This window comes from Cannabis sativa, chromosome 3, assembly GCF_029168945.1.
Source record: "Cannabis sativa cultivar Pink pepper isolate KNU-18-1 chromosome 3, ASM2916894v1, whole genome shotgun sequence".
Classification (NCBI taxonomy): domain Eukaryota; kingdom Viridiplantae; phylum Streptophyta; class Magnoliopsida; order Rosales; family Cannabaceae; genus Cannabis; species Cannabis sativa.
The window spans coordinates 45,504,813-45,527,684 of NC_083603.1; the positions used below are offsets into that span (position 1 = coordinate 45,504,813).

At 31.3% G+C, this 22,872-nt stretch overlaps 2 protein-coding genes across 2 annotated transcripts; both read left to right on the plus strand.

The window, feature by feature from the left end:
* The first annotated feature begins 1,464 nt into the window (after nucleotides 1-1,464).
* LOC115708812 (cytochrome P450 736A117-like) lies at nucleotides 1,465-7,507 on the plus strand. The gene is made up of 2 exons (XM_030636830.2): nucleotides 1,465-2,454; nucleotides 6,575-7,507. The coding sequence occupies exons 1-2, from the start codon at nucleotides 1,531-1,533 to the stop codon at nucleotides 7,235-7,237; spliced, it is 1,587 nt and encodes a 528-aa protein (XP_030492690.1). The 5' UTR covers nucleotides 1,465-1,530; the 3' UTR covers nucleotides 7,238-7,507.
* An 11,747-nt stretch (nucleotides 7,508-19,254) lies between these two features.
* Nucleotides 19,255-22,496, plus strand: LOC115708948 (cytochrome P450 736A117). The gene is made up of 2 exons (XM_030636975.2): nucleotides 19,255-20,279; nucleotides 21,686-22,496. Exons 1-2 carry the CDS (start codon nucleotides 19,353-19,355, stop codon nucleotides 22,340-22,342), a joined length of 1,584 nt encoding a protein of 527 aa, XP_030492835.1. The 5' UTR covers nucleotides 19,255-19,352; the 3' UTR covers nucleotides 22,343-22,496.
* Nucleotides 22,497-22,872: the final 376 nt, after the last annotated feature.

Sequence of the window (22,872 nt, forward strand, 5' to 3'; positions counted from 1 at the left end):
TGGTTGAATATTTAAGATATTCAAACTCCACTAATCATTGATAATTAATTTATAACAAAAGTTACCTCGGGTGTTCCAATTAGGTATTTAGGCTAAGGAAGGAACATGTTTGCTACTTCGTTAACATAATTTCACCCGTCAATCGAGATCAGCATTTTAGCATTCTCTTATAGCATTTCTAAAATCAGAACCCGAGCATGTGAATCATCGTAGTCTTTGCAATGAACTTTGATTGGACTCTCATGTTCATATAGATAAGCTCGGGCCACAATGTTGTCGATATTGTTAGAGTAGAGATATACTAGCTGATTAACGGCCCTCTATTCATCGAAATTGTACATGAGAGGTGGCTCATTTAGGAAAACAAACTGTTGAGCATAATTTTGTGGTCGACCCTCATCCTCATGAGCGTATTGTTGTGGAACATACGCTTGATGAGCCACCTCTCCTTCTTTCTCAAAAAGTCCGGCCACCATGCACATACAAAATAACAATGTTAATAATATGAAAAAAATCCAATTTTTTTTTTTTTTAAAATTAAAATAATGTACATTACAAAAATGAATGAAAACTATATTTATACCTTAATGGACATTGAGATTGAACGTTTTCTCAACAAATATCAGTGGCTGGAGTTATACCCACCACTATTCTTCAATTTGATACTGAATTAGGAAAAAAATTGAAACTTTTTTGGTGTATAGATTTAGGTATCGAAAATAGAAGATTTAAAAAATTAAATGGGCTCAAATGGTGCAAAAATGGGGAAGATATGGACTGGAATAAGGGTGGTTGGCGAAGGTGGCAGGGGTTTGGGTATGTCTCTACTGCTGGTGTTTGGTTCGTGAGGAAGAAGAAGTGAAGCAGACGAAGCTGATAGGGTTTTTATATAATCCTATACCATCGGTTATTAGGAAATAACAGATGGAATAGGCTATTCAAATCACCCTCAAAATTATCTCCCTCTCAACCGACTCTAAATGATATAGTCAAATTTTATACCTACAGTTTTTTTAAAAAAAAAACCGTCTCTAAAGGTCAATCTTCAATAGATGAGCATTTTTACTCCTTTTAACTGTCCTTATTATGAAACCTGTAGAAAAAACAGACTCTAAAGGATGATTTTGTAGTAGTAATTTAATAAAACACCAATTTTTATAAAAAATGAACTACATTACATACGTGGCAACAACCGTCCACAGTCCACAACCGACAACCAACCGACAACCACCGGAAATGTTCTCAGTTTGCAGTAATTATGAATTGGAAAACAAATATGTAGATTAGTGTACATGAGTGTGACACGCTTCATATACACCACTAATAAATATTGGGATGGATTTCTGAATAGTCTCTCATAATGTAGTGATCCAGTTCCCTCCTCTAGTCACTGTCTCGCTGACACCTTTTTTGATCAAATATAATATACAAGTCCATTTAAAATATCAACAATTAAAATATCACACTTCCCAAATGTTATTATTATTCCATTACAATGTATATATATATATCAACAAAGGTCGTTAACAAATGTTATTATTATTCCATTACAATATGTCCTTCTTAGACTTAACCAGTAATAATCTCTCATCCTTTACCATCTTATTAGCAACCTTATTATTCTTTGTCCTGCTATATAAATCATGGTTCTCTATTAAAACAAATTCTCCACCATCGCCTCCAAAGCTTCCAATAATTGGAAACCTTCACCAGCTCGGGTTGTACCCTCACCGAACGCTGCAGGCCTGGAGCAGGCGCTATGGCCCCGTCATGCAGCTCCGCCTAGGCAGCGTGCCGGTTCTCGTTATCTCCTCTGCCACCGCTGCTCGTGAGATTATGAAGACTCACGACCTCGCCTTTTCCAACCGACCCAAGTCCTGTGCCCTCGAGAAGCTCCTCTACAACTACAGAGACATTTCTTCTGCACCTTATGGCGAGTACTGGAGGCAAATGAAGAGCGTTTCCGTGCTTCATCTGTTGAATAATAAAAGGGTTCAGTCCTATAGAGCTGTAAGGGAAGAGGAGACCAAGCTCATGGTTGAGAAGATTCGAAAGTCTTGTGGGACTGGGGTGAATTTGAGCGAGTTGTTTGTAAGGTTAACCAACGACGTCGTTTGTAGAGTGGCGTTGGGGAGAAAGTACGGTGAAGAAAGTGGTGGGAAGAGGTTTAAGGAGCTTCTGGGGAAGCTTACGGAGCTACTTGGGGGTTTCTATATAAGAGACTATTTTCCTAAGCTTGGTTGGTTGAGTCGTGTGAGTGGTTTGGATGGTAGAATGGAGAAAGTGGCTAAGGAGTTCGATGAGTTTCTGGAAGGTGTTCTTCGTGACCATATGAATACAAATAAGAATGTTGATGATGAAGAGAAAGATTTTGTGGATATTTTGCTTTGGATTCAGAGGGAAAACTTGCTTGGATTTTCTATTGATAGAACTTCCATAAAGGCTCTCATATTGGTAATTTTTTTTTTGTTTGTCCTTTTTCATCACAATCATATATATTATATATATTTTGGTCTTTTTACAAACTAAATTTTATACTATTTTTACTAGGGTAGTATGATTTTTATTATTTTCAGGGCTCGTTTGGAAAGCCGTATTAGGTCATATTGTATTGTATTGTATTATATTGAATTGTATTTTATACAATATTTTTAATGTAAAACTATATGTGGTATTAACTTTTATGAACACCTAAATATATAATATTTTGGTATAAATTAAAGTTTAACATAGTATTATATAAAAATATGATATATAATTCAATTCAATATAATACAATACAATACGACCTAATACGGCGTTCCAAACTAGCTCTCGTACTCTTTTTTTGTTCTTTTTATTGATCTTTATTATCTCTCACTCTCTGTTTCTGTCTTGTCGCAGTCACTCAGTGGCATTAATTATTAATATTTTTTTATTTATTTATTTTTTCTTCAAGTTATCTTTGTTGATCTATCTCCGCTCACTGATTTTTTTTCCTTCTTTCTTCTTGTTTCTTTTCTATTTTAAGCTTCTATCTCTCTAACTTTCCCTTGTCATTGTTATTGTCATGCACCTATGAAGCTTTTTTTTTTTTTTTTTTTTTCTCTCTCTTAGTGACATTTATTTTATACCAAGAAAAAAAGAAACTACAAACTATTTTGAAAGAAAAAATTATCATTATTTTAACATATGATTTATACTACATTTTTAATAATGTGTTTTTATATTATTTTTAACTCTGTATTTTACAAAAATAGATCCAGTATTTTTCACAATAGTAAAAATAAGACCCTGAGCTTAATTTTTAATAACTTTATTTTAATATAACCAATTTGAAGACAATTCCTAACCTAATAGATACAAAAAAATATAAACAGTAGTTTTATCATAACACCTTTACATCAAATTATTATCAAATTTTATTTTGACAGAAATTAGTTCATGATCCTATTTGTACCATTTTAATTAGAAAATATAGGATCTATTTTATCATTTAACAAAAGAGAGGGTTCAATTAATAACTTTTGCAAAGCACAAGGTCCAAAATTGTATTTATCTAATTTTTTTGTCATTGTTATTTTGTTGTTTTGGCTCTCACACATCTATTTTTTTATTGTTTATATTTGAATTTAGTGATTAATATTTAGTTAATAAAAGTAATATTTTTTTAGATGTTTTGGTGATTTATTTAGAGTTGATCTATGAATGATTTGAATATTGCAACAAGGTTAATATTTTATTAATTTTCTATTGCTTTAAAACTGTTTTTTTGTTGTTTTCATATTTTTTAGGTATTCTATAGTTGTGTTATAGTTGTTTTTGTGTATTTTTTTTATTGTAGAATTATTTTTTAGTTGTTTTTGTTATGTTATGGTGTATATTTTTAGTTTATTCTTGATAATTTTTTTGTTGTATATATGTGTATTTATTTTGTTATTTTTATGTTGTGTTTTAGTTATTTTTAAGTAGTTTTCAAAATATTTTTCGTTCTACAATTATTTTTTAGTTTTTATTTATTTATGTGCATTTGTTACAGTGTATATTTTTATTTTATTCCTAATAATTTTTTTGTTGTATGCGTGTTATTTTGTAGATGTAGATACATATATTTAGTTTATTGTTTTGACACGTTTTTTTTTTTAAAATACAATGATAAGTTTTTTTTTTTTTTTTTTTGTTAATTGACACAATGTGCACTAGTAGATATTGACATATTATCTAGTTTATTTTTTGTTATTTTTTTATTATATATTACATTTTATACCCAATTATTTTAAAATTATTATAAAATTTTATTATTTTTATTATTAATGTAACTATCATTTAATTTCTAAAAAATAATTTGTTATTTTAATTGTCACTAACTTAAAAAAAAAAAAAATTGAACGTATGAAGTTATAACAAAAAAAATTCATAAAAAAAAAATATTATAGTAGTACAAAAAAAATAATCAAGTTATCAAATATTAAGTGAAAAAATAACATCATAATACAAAAATAAGTTGAGGAGTTGATATTGTTTTGCATATTGTGTAACGAGGTCGATGTTTTGTTATTTTTCTGTTGCTTTATAACTGTCTTCATTATTTTATTGTTGTTTTCATATTGTTATTTAAGATATTCTACAATTATTTTTTAGTTATATTTTTATTTTATCGAAACATAATATTTTTGTGATTTTAAAATTTTAAGACAATATTTTTAAAAACTTACTACAGTAAAAATATAATAAAAATGTACCACAATTATAATATAAAAATAACAAAAAAAAAAGGATAATTTTGTAAAAAACAAAAAATCCTATATTTTGTCAGAATCATATTTTTATATCATATACATTGGTTCTAATTACTCTAAGTATTATTATTTTATCATAAATTCATACTATCCAAGTTATTTTTTAAGTTTCTTTTAGAAACAAATATTTATATTTCTTCAATATAATTTAGGGTAAATACCATTTTGAATCCTCTGTTTTATAAAAGTTATTAATTGGACCCTGTATTTTGTTAAATGACAAAATAGACCCTGTATTTTTTAAAATAGTACAAATAGGACCCTGAATTGATTTTTTGTCAAAATAAAGTTTAATTATAATCCTATCTAAAAGTGCTATGACAAAACTGCTTACATTTTTTGTATCTGTTCGTATTAAGCATTGTCTTAAAGTTGGTTGTATTAAAAAAAGAGTTGTCAAAAATTAAGCTCAGGGTCCTATTTTTACTATTTTAGAAAATACATGGTCCATTTTGTCATTTAACAAAATACAGGGTCCAATCGGTAACTTTTGCAAAACACAGGGTCCAAAATAGTATTTACCCTATAATTTATAATAACTATATAAATTTTACAAATACACAAAAATAACAAAAAAATTACAAAAATACGGTTGTACGAAATTTTAAACATTTTTACAATTTTTTATGATTTTATTTACATAAAATACTAGGAGTGAGCATCCGATCCAATCCAACTTTTTTTTCTCATCCGATCTAATCCAATCAGTAATTAAATTTGGAAAATTATCATTCGATCCAATCCAATTAGATCTCAAAATTCAATCCAATTACTAATTGGATTGGATCGATTTTTTTTTTTTTAATTGGATATCCAATTACACACACCTAAATTTTAATATTAACTTAAAAATATGAAGAAAAATATGTAAAAACTAAGTATTACGTTTTATTTAAGTTTAATACTTCATAAACATACCATCGTTACAAGTATAATGTAGCCAAAAGTTTTAAATAATTAAACAACAGCATTTTTAAGTAATAAAATAAAATAAAATATTATGAAAATAAATACACAAAACAACTAAGTCTTACAAATTCAACACACAAAAAAAATTTAATAAAAATATAATTAATATATATATATTATATTTTTTAATATGTTTTACTATATAAATAATATTTTGACATATATAAATATAATTGATTGGATTAATTTTTAATTGGATTTTAAGATTGACATCCAATAACCGATCTAATCCAATTAGAATCCAACTTTTAGCATCCAATCCAATTTTAATTGGATATCCAACTTTTTATAATTGGATTGATTGGATTCGGTTCGGTTCAATTGGATTTGATTGGATGATGTTCACCCCTAGAAAATATAGTATTTTTATGTTGTAATATTCTTTTTACTTTTTTGTTATTTGTATGTTATTTTTTTATTGTTATTTTGATATTGTTTGAATGTTAGTTTCTTATTACGTACTTTTATGTAATTTAAATTTATCAAATATAAATTAATTTTATAAAATAATAGAAAAGTAGTAGTACTTTTGATTAAAATACTATTAAATAAGTTTAGCAAAAAAAAATTAAGTAGCTCCTTATCAATTTTTATTATAAAGAGTCATTTTTCTTCTTTTAAGTTTTACTGCTATTTTAGTTAAGGAGAGTGTTGAGAGAACATGGTTAGAGTTACTCAAAGAAAATGTAATTTGCCTTCATAATTAAGTCTTATTTGAAACTTAATTTCTAATTGGGTGTTGTGCCTATAGCTAACAACTTCATAAAGTATAACCGAGCAAAGTGGCATAAATTTTTGATTAAAAATGTCTATATGTATGTTTGTAGGACACATTTGCAGGGGGAACAGACACAACCTATACAGTCCTGGAATGGGCAATGACTGAGCTCATAAGACATCCAAACGCCATGAAAAAGCTTCAAAACGAGATCAGAACAACAATCCTTAATAAGAAGATAACTAACACTGCCATGCCAGAAGAATATATTAATAATGTTACAGAGGACGACCTAGAAAAAATGCCATACTTGAAGGCGGTTTTTAAAGAAACTCTCCGTTTGCATCCACCAATCCCTTTAATCGTTCCTCGACTCACAATACAAGACATGAAGATAAGTGGATACGACGTCGCTTCAGGCACCCAAGTATTCATCAATGCATGGGCAATCGGGAGAGATCCGACCTTGTGGGAAGAGGAACCAGACAAGTTTGAACCTGAGAGGTTTTTGTTGAAGAACGCTGCAATTGATTACAAAGGACATGACTTCGAGTTGATCCCTTTCGGGGCCGGGAGACGAGGCTGCCCTGGGATTGTATTTGCCATGGCTGTTAACGAGCTTGCTTTGGCTAGTGTGGTCTATAAGTTTGATTGGGCGTTGTTGAGTAGTGGAGAAGAGGATTTGGATTATTATCATATGACTGAAACCACAGGTTTGACTACGCATAGAAAGTTTCCTCTTATGGCTGTGCCAACTGAATATTATCAATGATCACCTATATATGTATTTTAATAAGAGCATTGCTATTTCTTTTCGACATGTCGCGCGTTGCGATTGGCTAGCAATACTCCTTAAAAGCTATTATATTAAATTATATGGGACCAGATATTTAGTTGGACCAATAACGATATTGATACATAGGAGGGTGCTAGGCACCACTGGTGCTCTTTAGCATTTCTCTTTTAATAAATAATGTATTTTTTTTTTTGCAAACCGAAACAGGGACTTAATAGTGTCTTTACGAATATATATATTGAATCCAATCTATGTCTAAACTATTAATTTTATTGTATTTTGTTATTAGGCTAATTAAGATTTTTTCTCCTTGAATTTTGACATTATCAAATCATGCATCTTGAACTTTTAAGGTCGTTAAAAATGCCCCTTAAATTATTGAGATTATTAGATTTAAGGACTTATAAAAAAAGTCTAACATGAATGAAAGTTTAAGGGGTATGATTTAGTATATGTCAAAGTTCGAAGGACATGATTTGGTAGATATCAAAGTCTGGGGAGCATATGAGTACATAAACCATCATTGAAATAGTAAAATTGAATGAAATTAGACAAAAGTCTTTAAATCTAACAATCTCATGATCAATAGTTTAAGGGAAATTTTTAACGGTCAGAAAAGTTCAAAGGACATAATTTTGTACATGTTAAAGTTTAGCGGACAAAAATCATAATTAACCTTGTTATTATTACTCCATTATCTTTAGAGAAAATTACTTAGGGGAGGTTATTAAATGTAAGAAAAATATCGGATACATTTCACTATTAAAAATACTAAATTTCTTTGGTACCCAACGAAAAAGATGATATCAAAAATTATTTTAATGTTGTATTTAAAGTTTTAATTTATAATTATTAATAATTGAATAAAAATTAAAATATAAAAAATTTAATTATTATTTATTTATTCAATTAATTAAGATTATATATAATTATAATATATGTAATATATATTATATATTAGATTAAAGTTATAGTTTTGTTTCAGAATTTTTTTCAAAAATAAAATTTTTATGTAAGTTAAAAATAAATAATGTTTAATCTAAAGTAATAAGAGTAGAAAATATAATAGTATTTTAAAAAAATTAAGTAATATATCATTAATGTTTTGAGAAATGAAAATGAAGCTAAAAATCAAAATATTAGTAAAATTATTGAAAGGAAACTAATGTGTAAAGTTTTAGTAGTTAAAAAGGAAAAATAGTCTTAAGTATAATTTAAGGAAAACATTATATGAAATTTGTAAAATTAAAGAGAAATGCTTCATATAAATTGTTTTAAGAAACAAAAACATTATTGAAGTTATGTATCGCTTGAAGACCACTTGCACGCTTAGAATCCAAATCATATCTGCCACTGAAACATCCTTTCATACTTTCACCATACAACTCAGTCTTATCATGTTTCAAGGTAGGTTGGTTCATGCAACCTAGCTTCACCAAAGCAAGGAAACCGTATTGATTTATGACTAGGAATACCGGTACCTTGCTCGAGATCACCTGTGAATTGGGAATTCTCCTCTTACTTTAGAATTTAGGCAAGAAAATGAACCTTGCACATAGATTATAGTGTAATGGCATATTTGTATATTATGTGGATAATTTAATAAAAACGTGAATTATGGTTATTATCCTAAGGTTCCTATGTCTATGCATGTACATTAAATGATTTAATTGTGTTTATGTCAAGAGTTATATGACAAGGCATGACTAGGTTAGCTCGGTGACCAAAAATGAGAGAACCCCTAATAAGGCCTTATGTAATAATATGCGTGTGAGAATAACACGTAGTTTCTATATAATATTATAGACTTAAGATAGAGTGTCATCATTATAAGTGCAGTTGCGTGCTATATTAGTGCAATGACACAGTTATTTATATAGTGGCATATTATGTGTGATATGTATGCTATATGTTATATTTGATTGATCATGCTTTCTTACTGGGTCTTGGCTCACGGGTGCTCTATTGTGTAGGCAAAGGTAAAGCAATGTCGAGTCAACTATGAGTTTGAAGATTTTGAAGATGAATTGTACATGTTCCGGCCAAGCTAGGCCACGAGGGTTGGGTCTAACAAGGGAATTGCATAAGAACTCTATTTTTTTTGCTTAGGTCAGTGTATATGTAAATGGCTTGTAATATTTTGTAAAAGATTTCACATGATCCCAAATATGTATTGATATTATTTTGGTTTTAAGTTAAAGCTAAATTTTATTACTACAAGTTGTTTTAATTAATTAAGATTATTTTGTTTTAATCACTTGGCTTATTTGTCCCGATTAATGAGATTAACGTAATGTAATCACGATACGTGGCGTTCCACTAAGTAGGACATTACACTCATGTATGATTGAAACTTTTCAACTTCTCATTCATCTCACATTTCTTCTCAATCATTGTTTTTGTTTTGTTGAATTGAATGTGCATTTCTTGAAAGAAGAATGTAGGTTTCATTTTCTAATATATGTTTTAAAGTGTTCCAAGTCAGGATGTAAGATTACAATAGAAAGGAAAGATAAATGAATAAATATAAGGGCTTACTGCAAAAAATTGTTCAAAAAGTGCATTAAGATGCAAATTTCTGTCACTGTTTGGTTTCTCATATATTTTCTACAACTGTATGTATACTACATACATTCAATGACAACACTCACTTTAAATTATATAAACTATAATGTGGTCACATATATAATTTAGAGTTAGATCACATTTCTATTGCAAGCTTTATTGATAGTATCAGATAATATCGGCATAGGTGGTTCACTTTTCACGCTTGTGAAACATTAGATACGTCTAGTCTTTTAAGATGGTACGTTCCATCATATATTTTATGTTGTATTTTGTATGACCCTTCCTAGTTAAGTTCGAGGATCCCCATTCCTAGGTTTCTTTTGTGAAACCTTCACTGTTTTTGATCAGACAAGATTCAATGTTCTTCTCTTCTAACAAACCAGATTTAATTTTTTGTCAATGTTCAGAGCATGGTAGATCACGTGGGGCCTAATCCTAGTCATGTCAGAATGGTTCCACGCTAATACATCATAATTATTTTTTTGACATGGATAGTTTTTTTCTTTAGTGGCAAGAGGTAAATTTCTTCCTACTTTAATAACTTTGGTAGGATCTTCTTCATTGATGCAGACTTCTTCTACCTCCTCCATGCTCAATTATTATTTCTACCCCCACTCTAGGGCCCAATTCATCTTCTTCCTAAATTACCCCTAGTGCTGGCCGGATGGGTGTTCTGGGACATTCTTGATTTTCTTCTTGGATGGTGAATATTGATTTGACCAAGACATTATAGCATTTTCTCGCATTTGTCTAATCACCCTTCACTATTCTAATGCTTCCATGGTCACTTGGGAACTTCATACACAAGTGGCGGATGGAAGTTATAGCTCCAAAATTGACTAAAAATTGTCGTCCTAGTATGACATCGTAGGCAATAAGGAAATCTACTACTACAAATGTGTAGTATTTAAAGGCATATGATATATTGCATCCAAATACTCCATTCAATGTGACTGGAAGCTGAAATTTTCCCATTGGTAGCAAGGAATCTCCATTAAAGCCTTTGAGTTGAATTGGACAGGGCATCAGATTGGTTTCCACTAGCGCCCCGATTGCATGGAAGGTAGTTTTTAAAATAATATTGACAAAACTTCCATTATCCACCAGAATTCTAGGTACCCTTTTACTTTTAATTTGGGCTTCAATCACTAATAGATTGTTGTGGGGAAAGTGCACGTATTTAGCGTCTTCTTCTGTGAAAGTGATTGGAAGATTCATCATTTGTGGACAATGAGCAGGTGTTTGCACAAGATGACATGTTTCCTCTTGGTCCAGCTGACTAAGATATCTCTTCTGAGCATTTCTTGTACTTTTGGCAATGTGTTGGCCTCCGAATCTGGTTTCCATGTGGCCATCTACCACAGGCAGAGAAATTTTAGGCGGATACAAATTTCTTGGTCCGGGAGCAACAATAGATTTTGGCACTTAGGCATTAGGTACCGCCTGAGGGGCCTATACACCCAAAGCTTGAGGATAACCTACTCCCTGAGGAGAATTTACGGCTCCTTTCTGTCTAGGAAAAAAGAATTGTCTGTGTGCTACTCCTTGTTAGGGATATATGACAGGTATCCAGACCCAATTGGATAGATGACCATTTCTAACCAATCCCTCAAATTCATCTTTCAAGTACTCATATTCATTCGTGGTATGCCCAAGATCACCATGATATTCACATTTTTTATTCTGATCCCTCTTATGTCTTCCGCCTTTGAACATTGGCGGAGGCTTTTTGTAATGGACCATGTTGCAAGTGGCTTTGTAAACATTTTCATGAGTATTAACTAGGATAGTACACTAGAAGCTTCATTTTGACTTGGAGCCTAATTAGAACTATCCAGTCTAAGCTACTCCATAGCTAAAGAAACTCGTCTGCTCAACCACTTGTCCAGAGACACCAGGTCCGTACAATTTTGGAGTTGTGAGCATACTTGTCAGGAACAATAGTTAGAGTAGATAGTTGGAGAGTTTGAGTTGTACTATTGACATTGGTGGATGGTGCCTAAAGTACTCCATAAGCATATACATATGCTTTTTCCAGGTTTATGAAACCTTGGGCCTTGGCTAAGAAATCAGACAAAGTGTCAAGACCTCTTTCTTTCTAATAATACACACAGAAAGGATCTGATAGATATCCCTAAGATTAAGGCCACTAGTTTCATATCATGATTAACCTTAGTATTGGAGGTTGTATCCATCATTCTCTGGATGTACTTCTTAAGACTTTCTCCTAATTGTTGTTTGATATTCGTCAGTGAGCTGACTTCCATATCATAATCCTTCGCGGCTATGAATTATTTCTTGAACATCACTTGCAGATTCTTCCGATTATAAATAGATCCAGAAGATCATCTTTTCCACCAATCTTATGCAGATTTTGTCAAAGTTAAAAAAAAAAACAGAGACATTTGGCATCGTCGCTTGCCTTTTTGCATCAGCCAAATGTATTTGGATAGGTGAACCCTGGGGTCCGTCCTACCTTTATACAATTCTATTTGTACTTAAGTATTAGGCCTATCTTTCTAGACAACTCTGCCTCTCAGATCAGTAGGATAGTCTTTCCATGGAGTATTGGCTACCTTCTTTTCCCTTAAAGGTTGGCTGGCAGTGTTAGTTTTTTTTTTCTTGGAGTAGTTGGAGCAGTCTTTCTTGGAGGATCCCCCATGACACATTTTTCTTTGTCCTTGTTGGGATCAGAAGTTCCAGGATCTTCAGGGTTCACTCCTTTCGTGGTGTTATTATCCTGAGGAACAATTTATCAAGAGCCACATTCTCTGATGAAAGTCTAGCCTCCAGTCAAGTCAATGTTGCTTGCTTTCGGTGGGAGAAGTCTTCTTGTGCTGCCAATTTCAGCTTTGTCTCAGCGTGTTCCTTGGCCATTTGAATGACAACGGGATCTGACTCATAATAATAATCATCTTCATCTTTTTCTTTCCCATCATCTTCAAGATCTTCATCTTCTGGATCTTCCTCTTGAACCTCATTAATAGAATTTTCATCAACATATTTTTCTTTACATTGAGACATTTTTTTTAGATTGACTAGTTGCTTCAATCGGATTTTTGTTGACTCCTGTTGTCGCTTAAGTGGCAAGATCAACATCATCCATATGAGTATCTCTATTGTGAACACTAGTTTTGTTTAGGGTGAGTACGTTGCAGTATACAACCTTTGATTGTATCAATGCTTTCTTCAGCTCTCAATGAAAGCACCAAAATATTTACCGAGTCTTTTAGAAATTAATTTAACATATGTGAAAGCTAAAGAAACTGATCCATGATAACAAAAATAACAACAAGGATTTTTACGGGGTTTGAGCGTTAACGAGTTTTAGTTCACGAGTCAATATTATTACTTGAAAGCTAGCAAAACCTTAAGGCTTACAAGAATGTCTGAACTCTAAACCTTGCCTGGGCAATTGAGGAATGATTTTATAACCCTTTGCATGAAGGATTCTTCGTATATTTATAGTGTTTAGGGTTCTTGCTTATTACCCTTTGCCCACTTATGGAGTGATTACAAGTAACATATTGACATGGGCTTATTTGGTAAAACCCGACTCATGGGGCACACGATGTAAATTAATGTGGATGCCACATCATGTTGACATGTGCCAAAAACTGTATCCTATCTTCGTGGAGAATAAAGACACATTAATGGCATGTTTACTAAACTGTAATCAAAATCAGAATAACAGAATGAGTGAAATGAAAGGAAATAAAGTATTAAACAAACGAAATTAATATATTGTTATGTTACTTACTAAATTTACTTAAACGGGAATCAAAATCATTTTATTTTGTTTACAAAACTAGAAAAGGTAATCAGAATAGTTTAGATGGACTAAATTATCCTTCAAAGAAAATATTTATTTATTTTTTCTTTATTTTAAAATTAAATCATAAAATATAAAACTAAATTCATAAATAATTAGGGGGTATAGATGTGTTTTAATTTATTTATATAAAAAGTTAAAAATATTAAAAAATATTTTTACCCGTAATGCCATTGACAATTTAGGAGGAGAAGTTCTCTTTTATTTTTCTCCTTAATTTAGGTAGGACTCGCCAAGTTTTTCCATTACTAAACGTGAAAGTAAACAATTCGATGGGAAACTCTCTTACACCTCGTTTCCTTTCCAACAAAGTAAACATACCATAAATACTTGATTGCCAAATTACTATCTTTTCATATTTAGGAAGATATGATATTCGAACAAGATTATCGAGAGTTAATTCTTAATATATATATATTGATGGATGTAGTAATTAATAAGTGGGAAACGGTACTATACGTCCGATGCTCGCTAATTAGTTTTCTCGAACGCTTTGTCTAATGTCTTCTAGACGCATACATGTTGGATAAATATCGCCTGGACGAATCGTCTACTCATCATCTGGAAGGACAAACTTTGCTTTTAAACTCACTTAATATCTTATTTGGGCCTGCTAGTGGGCTTAGAATAGTAAAATATATTTAGTCATGGAATTCCACAGTCTTTATTTAAAAACGCAGATAATAATATATATTTGGTAGAAAATTTAGTGTTAAATATTAGAGTTGTTGCAGTAAAAAGTAAAATGTTTTACACTAAATTATTGTAGATTTCACATTAAATTAATATATTGGAAGAAATGGTGTTAGTTGTTACACATTCACAATATAAATTATGAAGATGCCAATTTTGCATGAAATTAATCGATATTTCAATTTCACACGATTAGTTCTGAACCTCCTTTTATCCGGGGTCATCATTTTCTTAGGTCCTAGTATATTTCTTCTTTTTTCTACATCGAATAATGATGAGCACTAAAAAAATCAATTTCACTCGATATTTTGCTCTCTACCTCTTTTGAAAAAAATTCCAATACACTAATCTCTTTTATTTCAATTTGGAAATGATCTACTTTCATCATTATCTCTTAGACCAACAAAGTCTATCTGTATTTGCTTAGACAAGTAATTTAAGTTTTGCAGGTTTGCAAACTATACATGAGTAGAAAGAGCTATTGTTATTGATATGATCAATTTTCTTCAATTTATAGTATTAACCAATTTGTTGTACTTCTCTATCTCATTTTGGAATTTTCTTACTTCAAATGATCAAATCAACAATTATTAGTATCCACAGTTATATCCATAACTATACACGTGGCTAATGGCAGAGAGCCCAAAATTTAATAAGGGCAAAACACATGATATAAAAAATTATTTATTATTTATTGTTTCACAAATAAATTTTAAAAAATTGAGAGCCATGAACCTTGGACCTCCTATCTCGGTCAATGAGCATGGCTTAATGGTAAAATAGTAGTGAGTAATACACATATAAATTACACATAAATTTGAGAAACATTTATGATATAACAAAAAAAAAAAAAAATTCAATTAATCATATTCATATATTTAAATATTTATAATAAAATATTTTTTTTTATAATTTATGAAAAATGCTAAAGGTCATCTTTAAGGAACCACTACTACAAAATAGTGTTATTGTGTCGGTTCATGCCGATGGCCCAAGCCAACAGAGAGATATCGATAACCACCTAAATTTAAATTAAAGATTTGTATTAAAAAATTATTTAATTTTGTTAATACTTTTCGATTAAATTTAAATATTTAAAATAATATTTTCTTAAAAAATAATAATAAATTTATTGATTTAACAGTGTTAGTTTAACTATTAACTTTAATAGAAAAATTAAAAAACCGTCAAACAAACTAACAATCACTACAAAAAATTGTTACTTTTAGTGACCATTTTTTAATCACAACATAATTTTTTTGTGACTAAATGTGACTTTTAGTCACAACAAAATGTTACTTGTGACTAAAACATAGTATTTAGTTACAAATTGTCACTAATTTAGTTTTAGTCACAACAAGTATTGTGACTAAATATACATTTTTAGTCACAACAAATTGTAATTTTTGTGACTAATATACTTTTATCCACGGACAATTTGATCACAACATAGGATTCATAATTTATAATTAGTCACAATTTTTTTATTTTTTGTCGCAAATTTTGTTGTGACTAAAAGTAAGAATTTTTGTAGTGAATATTCGTTACAGAATTGGAATACAACAACTCTCATTAAACAGGACAATTGCTACAAAAAAGGAACTTATGGGTCAAATGAATCCATAATATTTACATAAAACAAGAAAATTGATGGGATTACAAAGCACCTAGTTAAGAGAGTTGGTATTGGAGAAAAATTGTAGAAACCAAAGAGAGAGTCAAAGTTTTAATTGATCCAGTACAATTCTCACTAGATTCATACAACATTGCATATTGCTAAACCAAGATCAAGGGGCATGCTATTGGAGTAAAGAAGTATGGGGATGATTAAATGTGCCAAAACATAGCTTTGTGATGTGGATAGGAATGTTAGACAGGCTGAAAACAAGGGAGAGGCTCCACACAAGTTCAATATTACTGTTGATGTGAACTGTGTGCTGTGTGGTACAGTGGCTGAAAGAACTCAGCACCTGTTTTTTCGACTACATTTTCTCACAGCAGTGTTTACAGTTGATAAAAGAATGGCTTGGATGGAAGACTAAAACTTCTTCCTTGCAGAGATAGAAAGGTCAAAAGCAAGCACGTTCAAGAAAAATGTATACTCAGCTGCCATTGCAGCCCTTGTATACATGATATGGTTGAACAGAAATGGGAAAATATGGAATGATGAGGCAGCAAACCCAGGGAGATTAGTACAACAAACAGTAGTGAGAACTAGAATATCATGTGTAATGCCAAAAAAAATACGACAAAAAGATATTATTTGGTTTGGAACATTGTAAGTAATAATTATCTAGTTAACATACATTGTAAGTAATAATTATCTATTTAAATAGTGGAATTGAGGCCCATTCTTTAGGTGCTTTTAGCTTGTTCATATTTGATTGGAGTAATGAATTTCATGACTAATTCATAAAAAAAAAATTAATCAAGACAAAGTTGGATTAAAATAAAAGTACTAAGAAGCATATAATTTAATGGAACATATCATTATTTTTGACTTGTTGATATGAAATGAATATGTACGTGCATGGAAAATACATTAATTATATTTGTTTGCCCAAAAATGTGACCTGATGACATGAACAACAATCTTGACACGTGGCAAGAAGAAAACAATCCTGGTCCCAGCCAGTTGACAGTAGTGGGTGCCCATGTAGGCACTAAGATCCAGTAAAGACGTTTCTAGTTGCCATCATTTGACAAAGTTTAAGTGAACAAGTCCTGGTGACCCTAAAATGATGAACCATGAAGATGAGGATGCCACGTGGAAATCCCAGGGCTCAACTTAGGTCTAGCATCAGTGTTGTGCGTCCAGGTTAACATTTGTGTGCCATCTCGCATCAGTTTTGGTTCCTATCAACTTCTCATGAGCAATCTGCTTAGCCACTGTTTGAAAATACATGAGAGACATGCCTCAGCTAAGTTTTAGACATTGGATATGAGTCTACTTGAAATGTCACTCAGGCTCCCAAGTTGACATATAGTCGATCTAGTCGCACCGTGGCTAGAGTCTAGGTTTCCAGTGACATACGTGGACCCCGATTCTTCAAATACATCAAGGAACAATGCAAGGACATGATATTTCATCAACAATATCCTAGAGGAGCCCATCCATAACTATGGGTGCCCAGGTTGACATTTCAACACCTGGGCACCGATTTCGTTTCGCTAATTTATGCCCGTGAAATTTTGATAAAATTGAAATTCATTGACCACTTTTCACCAAAAAGAAGATTAAGCATCAACAAAACCGATTTCGAAGATATCATGCCCACCTGGGCACCCAATGCATGTCCCGTGGCAATTATGGGCACCCAAGTTGACGTATCTCGACCGAGGGCACTCAAGATTTCTTTCTAGAGAAGTTTTTTTAGTCATTTCCCTTATTTTCATCCACGATAAAGATACAAGTGCTTTTAGGAAGAAAATGAAGCCATCTAGGCCCAAGATGAAAAGTTGGATTCCTAGGTTGACATCACCCCACCCCGTCACTGGGCACCCATAACCACCCTGTTGGTGATTCTGTCGATCCAATTGCAATTCTATCTCAGCCATTCTTCTTGTTTTTCTCCAAAAACAAGATATGAGACTTGGAATTAGGAGAAAATATTGTTCAAGTAGTGAGTTACCTCAGGCTCCACTAGGCGTCAGTGTGCAAGCACACTAGGCGCCCATGTTGACATTGGCATGGGGCTCGTTGTTTTGTCATTCAAACAACATTTCGGCTCTAGGCATCAATCTTATTTTTCCCTAAAAATAAGATTTAGATGCTTTTGGAAGTCAATATCTCATGTACATGTGATGTGCAAGTCCACTGACACCCATGTGCACTAGTGATCACCCGAGTCACCTATACGTCACTAGGGGATCACTAGAAATCACTCGTGCATATCGAGTAAACTTGCTAAGAGAATTTCCCCAAGGTCAAAGAATGAACTAAGGATATCTATCACGTTATTCAAGAATCTAAAAAATATGCCTAAGGCCCAAGAAACTGAAATCTGGGCGCCCATGTTGACGTATGCCAACTTGGGCTCCTAAAAGCTAGGCCAATCTCAAAGTCACTTTTCAATAGTGCACACCGCTTTGCTAAATATTCATAATTGTCTCAATTTTTATCCAAATAAGACTATTCAAGTAAAAAATTAAAGCTCTTTTCAAGACGCATCTAAGTGTGTCTCAACCCCTGTCACAATTTTAAAGTTTCAAACCTCAAAATTTGCTCGCGAAATAGTGCAGGATATCTCAACGAATTTTGTGTGATTTTTTTATTATTTTATTGTAATTTAATTGGATCTCATTCCCTATAAAAAGAAAGCTCACCTAGCTTATTTTTCACACTATACATACCTTCTAGAATATCAGAGCTTCTCTCTCTATAAATTGTGAAGTGAAGCTAGAGTTAGTCATTTTTTCCTGCGTTCTCTTGTAAGAAAATTGATTTTTTGTGATAATAGAAGTTTTAGGTAGACGTAGTTTCATTACTTTCGTGATAAGAGAAGTGGATTACTGTTTATGTTCATACCTTCGTTGGCTGCTTATCAGACAGTAGCGTCAACAATATTTAGTTATATAGTGACATGAGAAATTCTTCTATGATTGTACTAGTGGTTTTTTTTTTCCTTTAAAGATGATGTAATTAGATATTGGCACAATGATCTATTTTTTTGTTAAATTTGGTACCTACTAAAATTTTTAGAACACTATTTTTAAAATATAACAATAGTACCCTACATTTTTGGCACTCCCAAGACATTTTGAGAGACTAGTGAGAAAAACTTTAAAAATGATTTATTTACATACAATACCCCCGGGGGTCTTACTAGCCCATGACATCATCATGACTTGATAGTTGATATTATAAAAATGTTATTGAGGCACAATGCTAAAACATGTAAAAAAAAACGTATAAAATGGGAGAAGAAGCTAACACAAATTCTTATATTATGAATAAGCTAATAACATTACTTTTGTTTGTATTCTAAATTATTGACCATGTTGTTAAACTATATCGTTAATGATCCCACTACTCCCTTCACAATCTTGTTTACAGCCTTAATATTGTCAGTCCTCATATATAGATTATGTTTCTATATTACTACCCCAAAACTGAAATTTCCACCATCTCCGCCAAGGCTACCTATCGTTGGAAACCTCCACCAGCTCGGATTGTACAGCCATCGAAAGCTGCAGGCTTGGAGCCGGCGCTATGGCCCTGTCATGCTGCTCAGGCTCGGCAGCTCACCGGTCCTCGTCGTCTCCTCTGCCTCGGCTGCTCGTGAGATATTGAAAACTCACGACGCAGCCTTTTCCAACCGAGTCAAGTCCATTGCCTTCGGGAAGCTACTCTACAACTACAAAGACGTTGCTTCGGCACCCTATGGCGAGTACTGGAGGCAGATTAAGAGCATTTGTGTGCTTCATCTGCTAAGCAACAAAAGGGTTCAGTCTTATAGAGCCGTAAGGGAAGAGGAGACCAAGCTCATGGTTGAGAAGATTCGAAAGTCTTGTGGGGCTGTGGTGAATTTGAGCGAGCTGTTTGTAAGGCTAACCAACGATGTCGTTTGTAGGGTGGCGTTGGGGAGGAAGTATGATGAAGAAAGTGGTGGGAAGAGGTTTAAGGAGCTACTAAAGGAGCTTGGGGAGCTATTGGGGTGTTTCAATATAGGAGACTATATTCCTAAGCTTAGTTGGTTGAGCCGTGTGAGTGGTTATGATGGTAGAATGGAGAAGGTGGCTAAGGAGTTTGATGAGTTCTTGGAAAGTGTTCTTCATGACCATATGAATACAAATAATAGAGTTACTACTGGAGAGAACAGTGAAGAGTACCAGAAAGATTTCGTGGACATTTTGCTTATGATTCAAAGGGAAAACTTGCTTGGCTTTCCTATTGATAAAACTTCCATAAAGGCTATAATTTTGGTAATTACTCAACTCTCTAGATCTCATTTCATTTTCATGATTACTATACATCAAAATACACCTTATTATAGCCCTAAGAAAAAAATACACCTTGCTAATTTATCATTTATGACTTATTATTTAATTAATACTATTTGAATGAGAATTGCTAAAAGGTATACTATTATTGTCTAGCATACTCTTTAGTGTCATGGTATAATTATCGAGCCCTATATAATTTTAAAAAATGGCTTTTAAAAAATTTTACTAACTAATCGTGAGCCACAACTTATAAAAAATATTAGACATCACTGATATTACCCATAAAAATGATTTAATATACCTTCATTTATCACATACGTGAAAGCCATAATTAGTTAACAAAAATGGTAATCATTAAATGGTATTTCTACCGATTCCAAAATTGATTCACAATTTTTCATATTAATTATTTATAAAATTAAATATATAGTACCCCATATTAAAATGTAAAATAGTACATCTTGGGGTACTTACAACTTTATTATAATACCCCTTAAACATTTCTGTGAAACAAATAGTATACTCCTAGTACATATATATATATTTATATATACAGAGTATTTAATATATTAACTATTTCTTGTATATAAATTACATAATTATGTATTGCGTGCTTATATATTATGGTTTAAAAAGAAAAAGAAATAAACAAAGTTTGGAAAGGCTATTCAGGCAAATTTTTTAATTAATTAGAAACTATATTATATTATCCATTTTATAAATATACATTTTACACTAAAGAAATATTATTTATTATATATAAATTATGTCTATCTTATTAGTCATACTTTCAATAAAATTTTAATAATCAATTACATGTATAAATATTAATATTTATTTGTGGTTATATTTATGTGTGTGCATATTTATCTAATCTAGTTAATTATAATCGATTGATCTAATTATAATTAACAACTAAATATTAGATATTTAATTGTGATCGGATTGGATTGAATGTTATTTTTGAATATATTAGGTTAGGTGTCCAAATCTTATATATCTATATATATCCAACATCAAATCAAATTAATTAGTATTTTCATTTAGTTTAGATGAATAATTAAATTTTATATTATCATACTAAAAATATATATATATATATATGAAAATTAAAATTAAATATTTATTCTTTTTTATTAGATTGATGGATCCAATTCAATCCAATAAATACCGAATTTAAAATATTAGATGAATCTTATCAAAAAAAAAAATAATAGGTATAAAATATATTATGTTTATTAAATAATACATTATTTTATATTAAATTATTTCCTATTTTAAAAATTATATCACAATTAAACATTTTTAATAAAAATAAAATAATAAAATTTCTAAATATAATAAACAAATTGGTATTATACATTTATAAATACCTTTGTGTACAGGACATGTTTGCAGCGGGAACCGATACAACGTACACAGTCTTAGAATGGGCAATGAGTGAGCTCATACGACATCCAATTTCCATGAAAAAGCTTCAAAAGGAGATTAGAACAACAATCCTTAATAAGAAGATCAAAAGTAACAGTACTATTACCGAAGATAACGTTACAGAAGATGATCTACACAAAATGCCTTACCTGAAAGCAGTTTTAAAAGAAACTCTTCGTCTACATCCTCCTGTCCCTTTACTCGTTCCTCGACTCTCAACACAAGATGTAAAGATAAGTGGATACGATGTCGTTTCTGGAACCCAAGTTTTCATCAATGCATGGGCTATAGGAAGAGATCCCGACACATGGGAAGATGATCCAAATCAGTTTAAACCAGAGAGGTTCTTGTTCAAGAATGCCGCAGTAGATTACAAAGGGCATGATTTCGAGTTGATTCCTTTCGGGGCCGGACGACGGGGCTGCCCTGGAATTCTCTTTGCCATAACTGTTGATGAGCTTGTTTTGGCTAGTGTCGTTCATAAGTTTGACTGGACGTTTTTGACTCCAGAAGAAGGTTTGGATGATCATATGGCTGAAACCACTGGTTTGACTGCGCATAGAAAGTTTTCTCTGATGGCGGTGCCAACTGAATATCATGATCATCAATGATCTAGTAATATGATCAATATATATTTATATATACACTTATAAATTAATATATGTATTTATAGTGCATGTTATATAATAAGGAATCTTTACTGTTAGCATTGCCTTTAATAAGTATTTTAGTTGTTTATAAAATATATTTATATTTTTGGTTAAATAAGTAACAATGTATTGCTAGTTAAATAACAAATTACAAACAAATTAGTGAAATGTTAGCAAATGGTCTTGTTTCTCTCTTTAGTGAAAGTTAATGTCTTTTTTTTAGAATAATAAAGTAAATATTTTTTTTATATTTTTTGCTACCAAAAATACCCTTAACTATATATAAAGTATTATCATGTTATAGTACATGAGCTTATTTTCTAATTATAGTTATAAAGTATGGTATATACTATAATGGATAAGCATATTTTATTGAATGAATAATTTTTTTTGGCTGTTCACTTTTTATTAAGAAGTGTTAATATACATTAACTATAAAATTAGTTATCGTGTATATATGAATATGAATTTATATATTTCATGCTAACTTA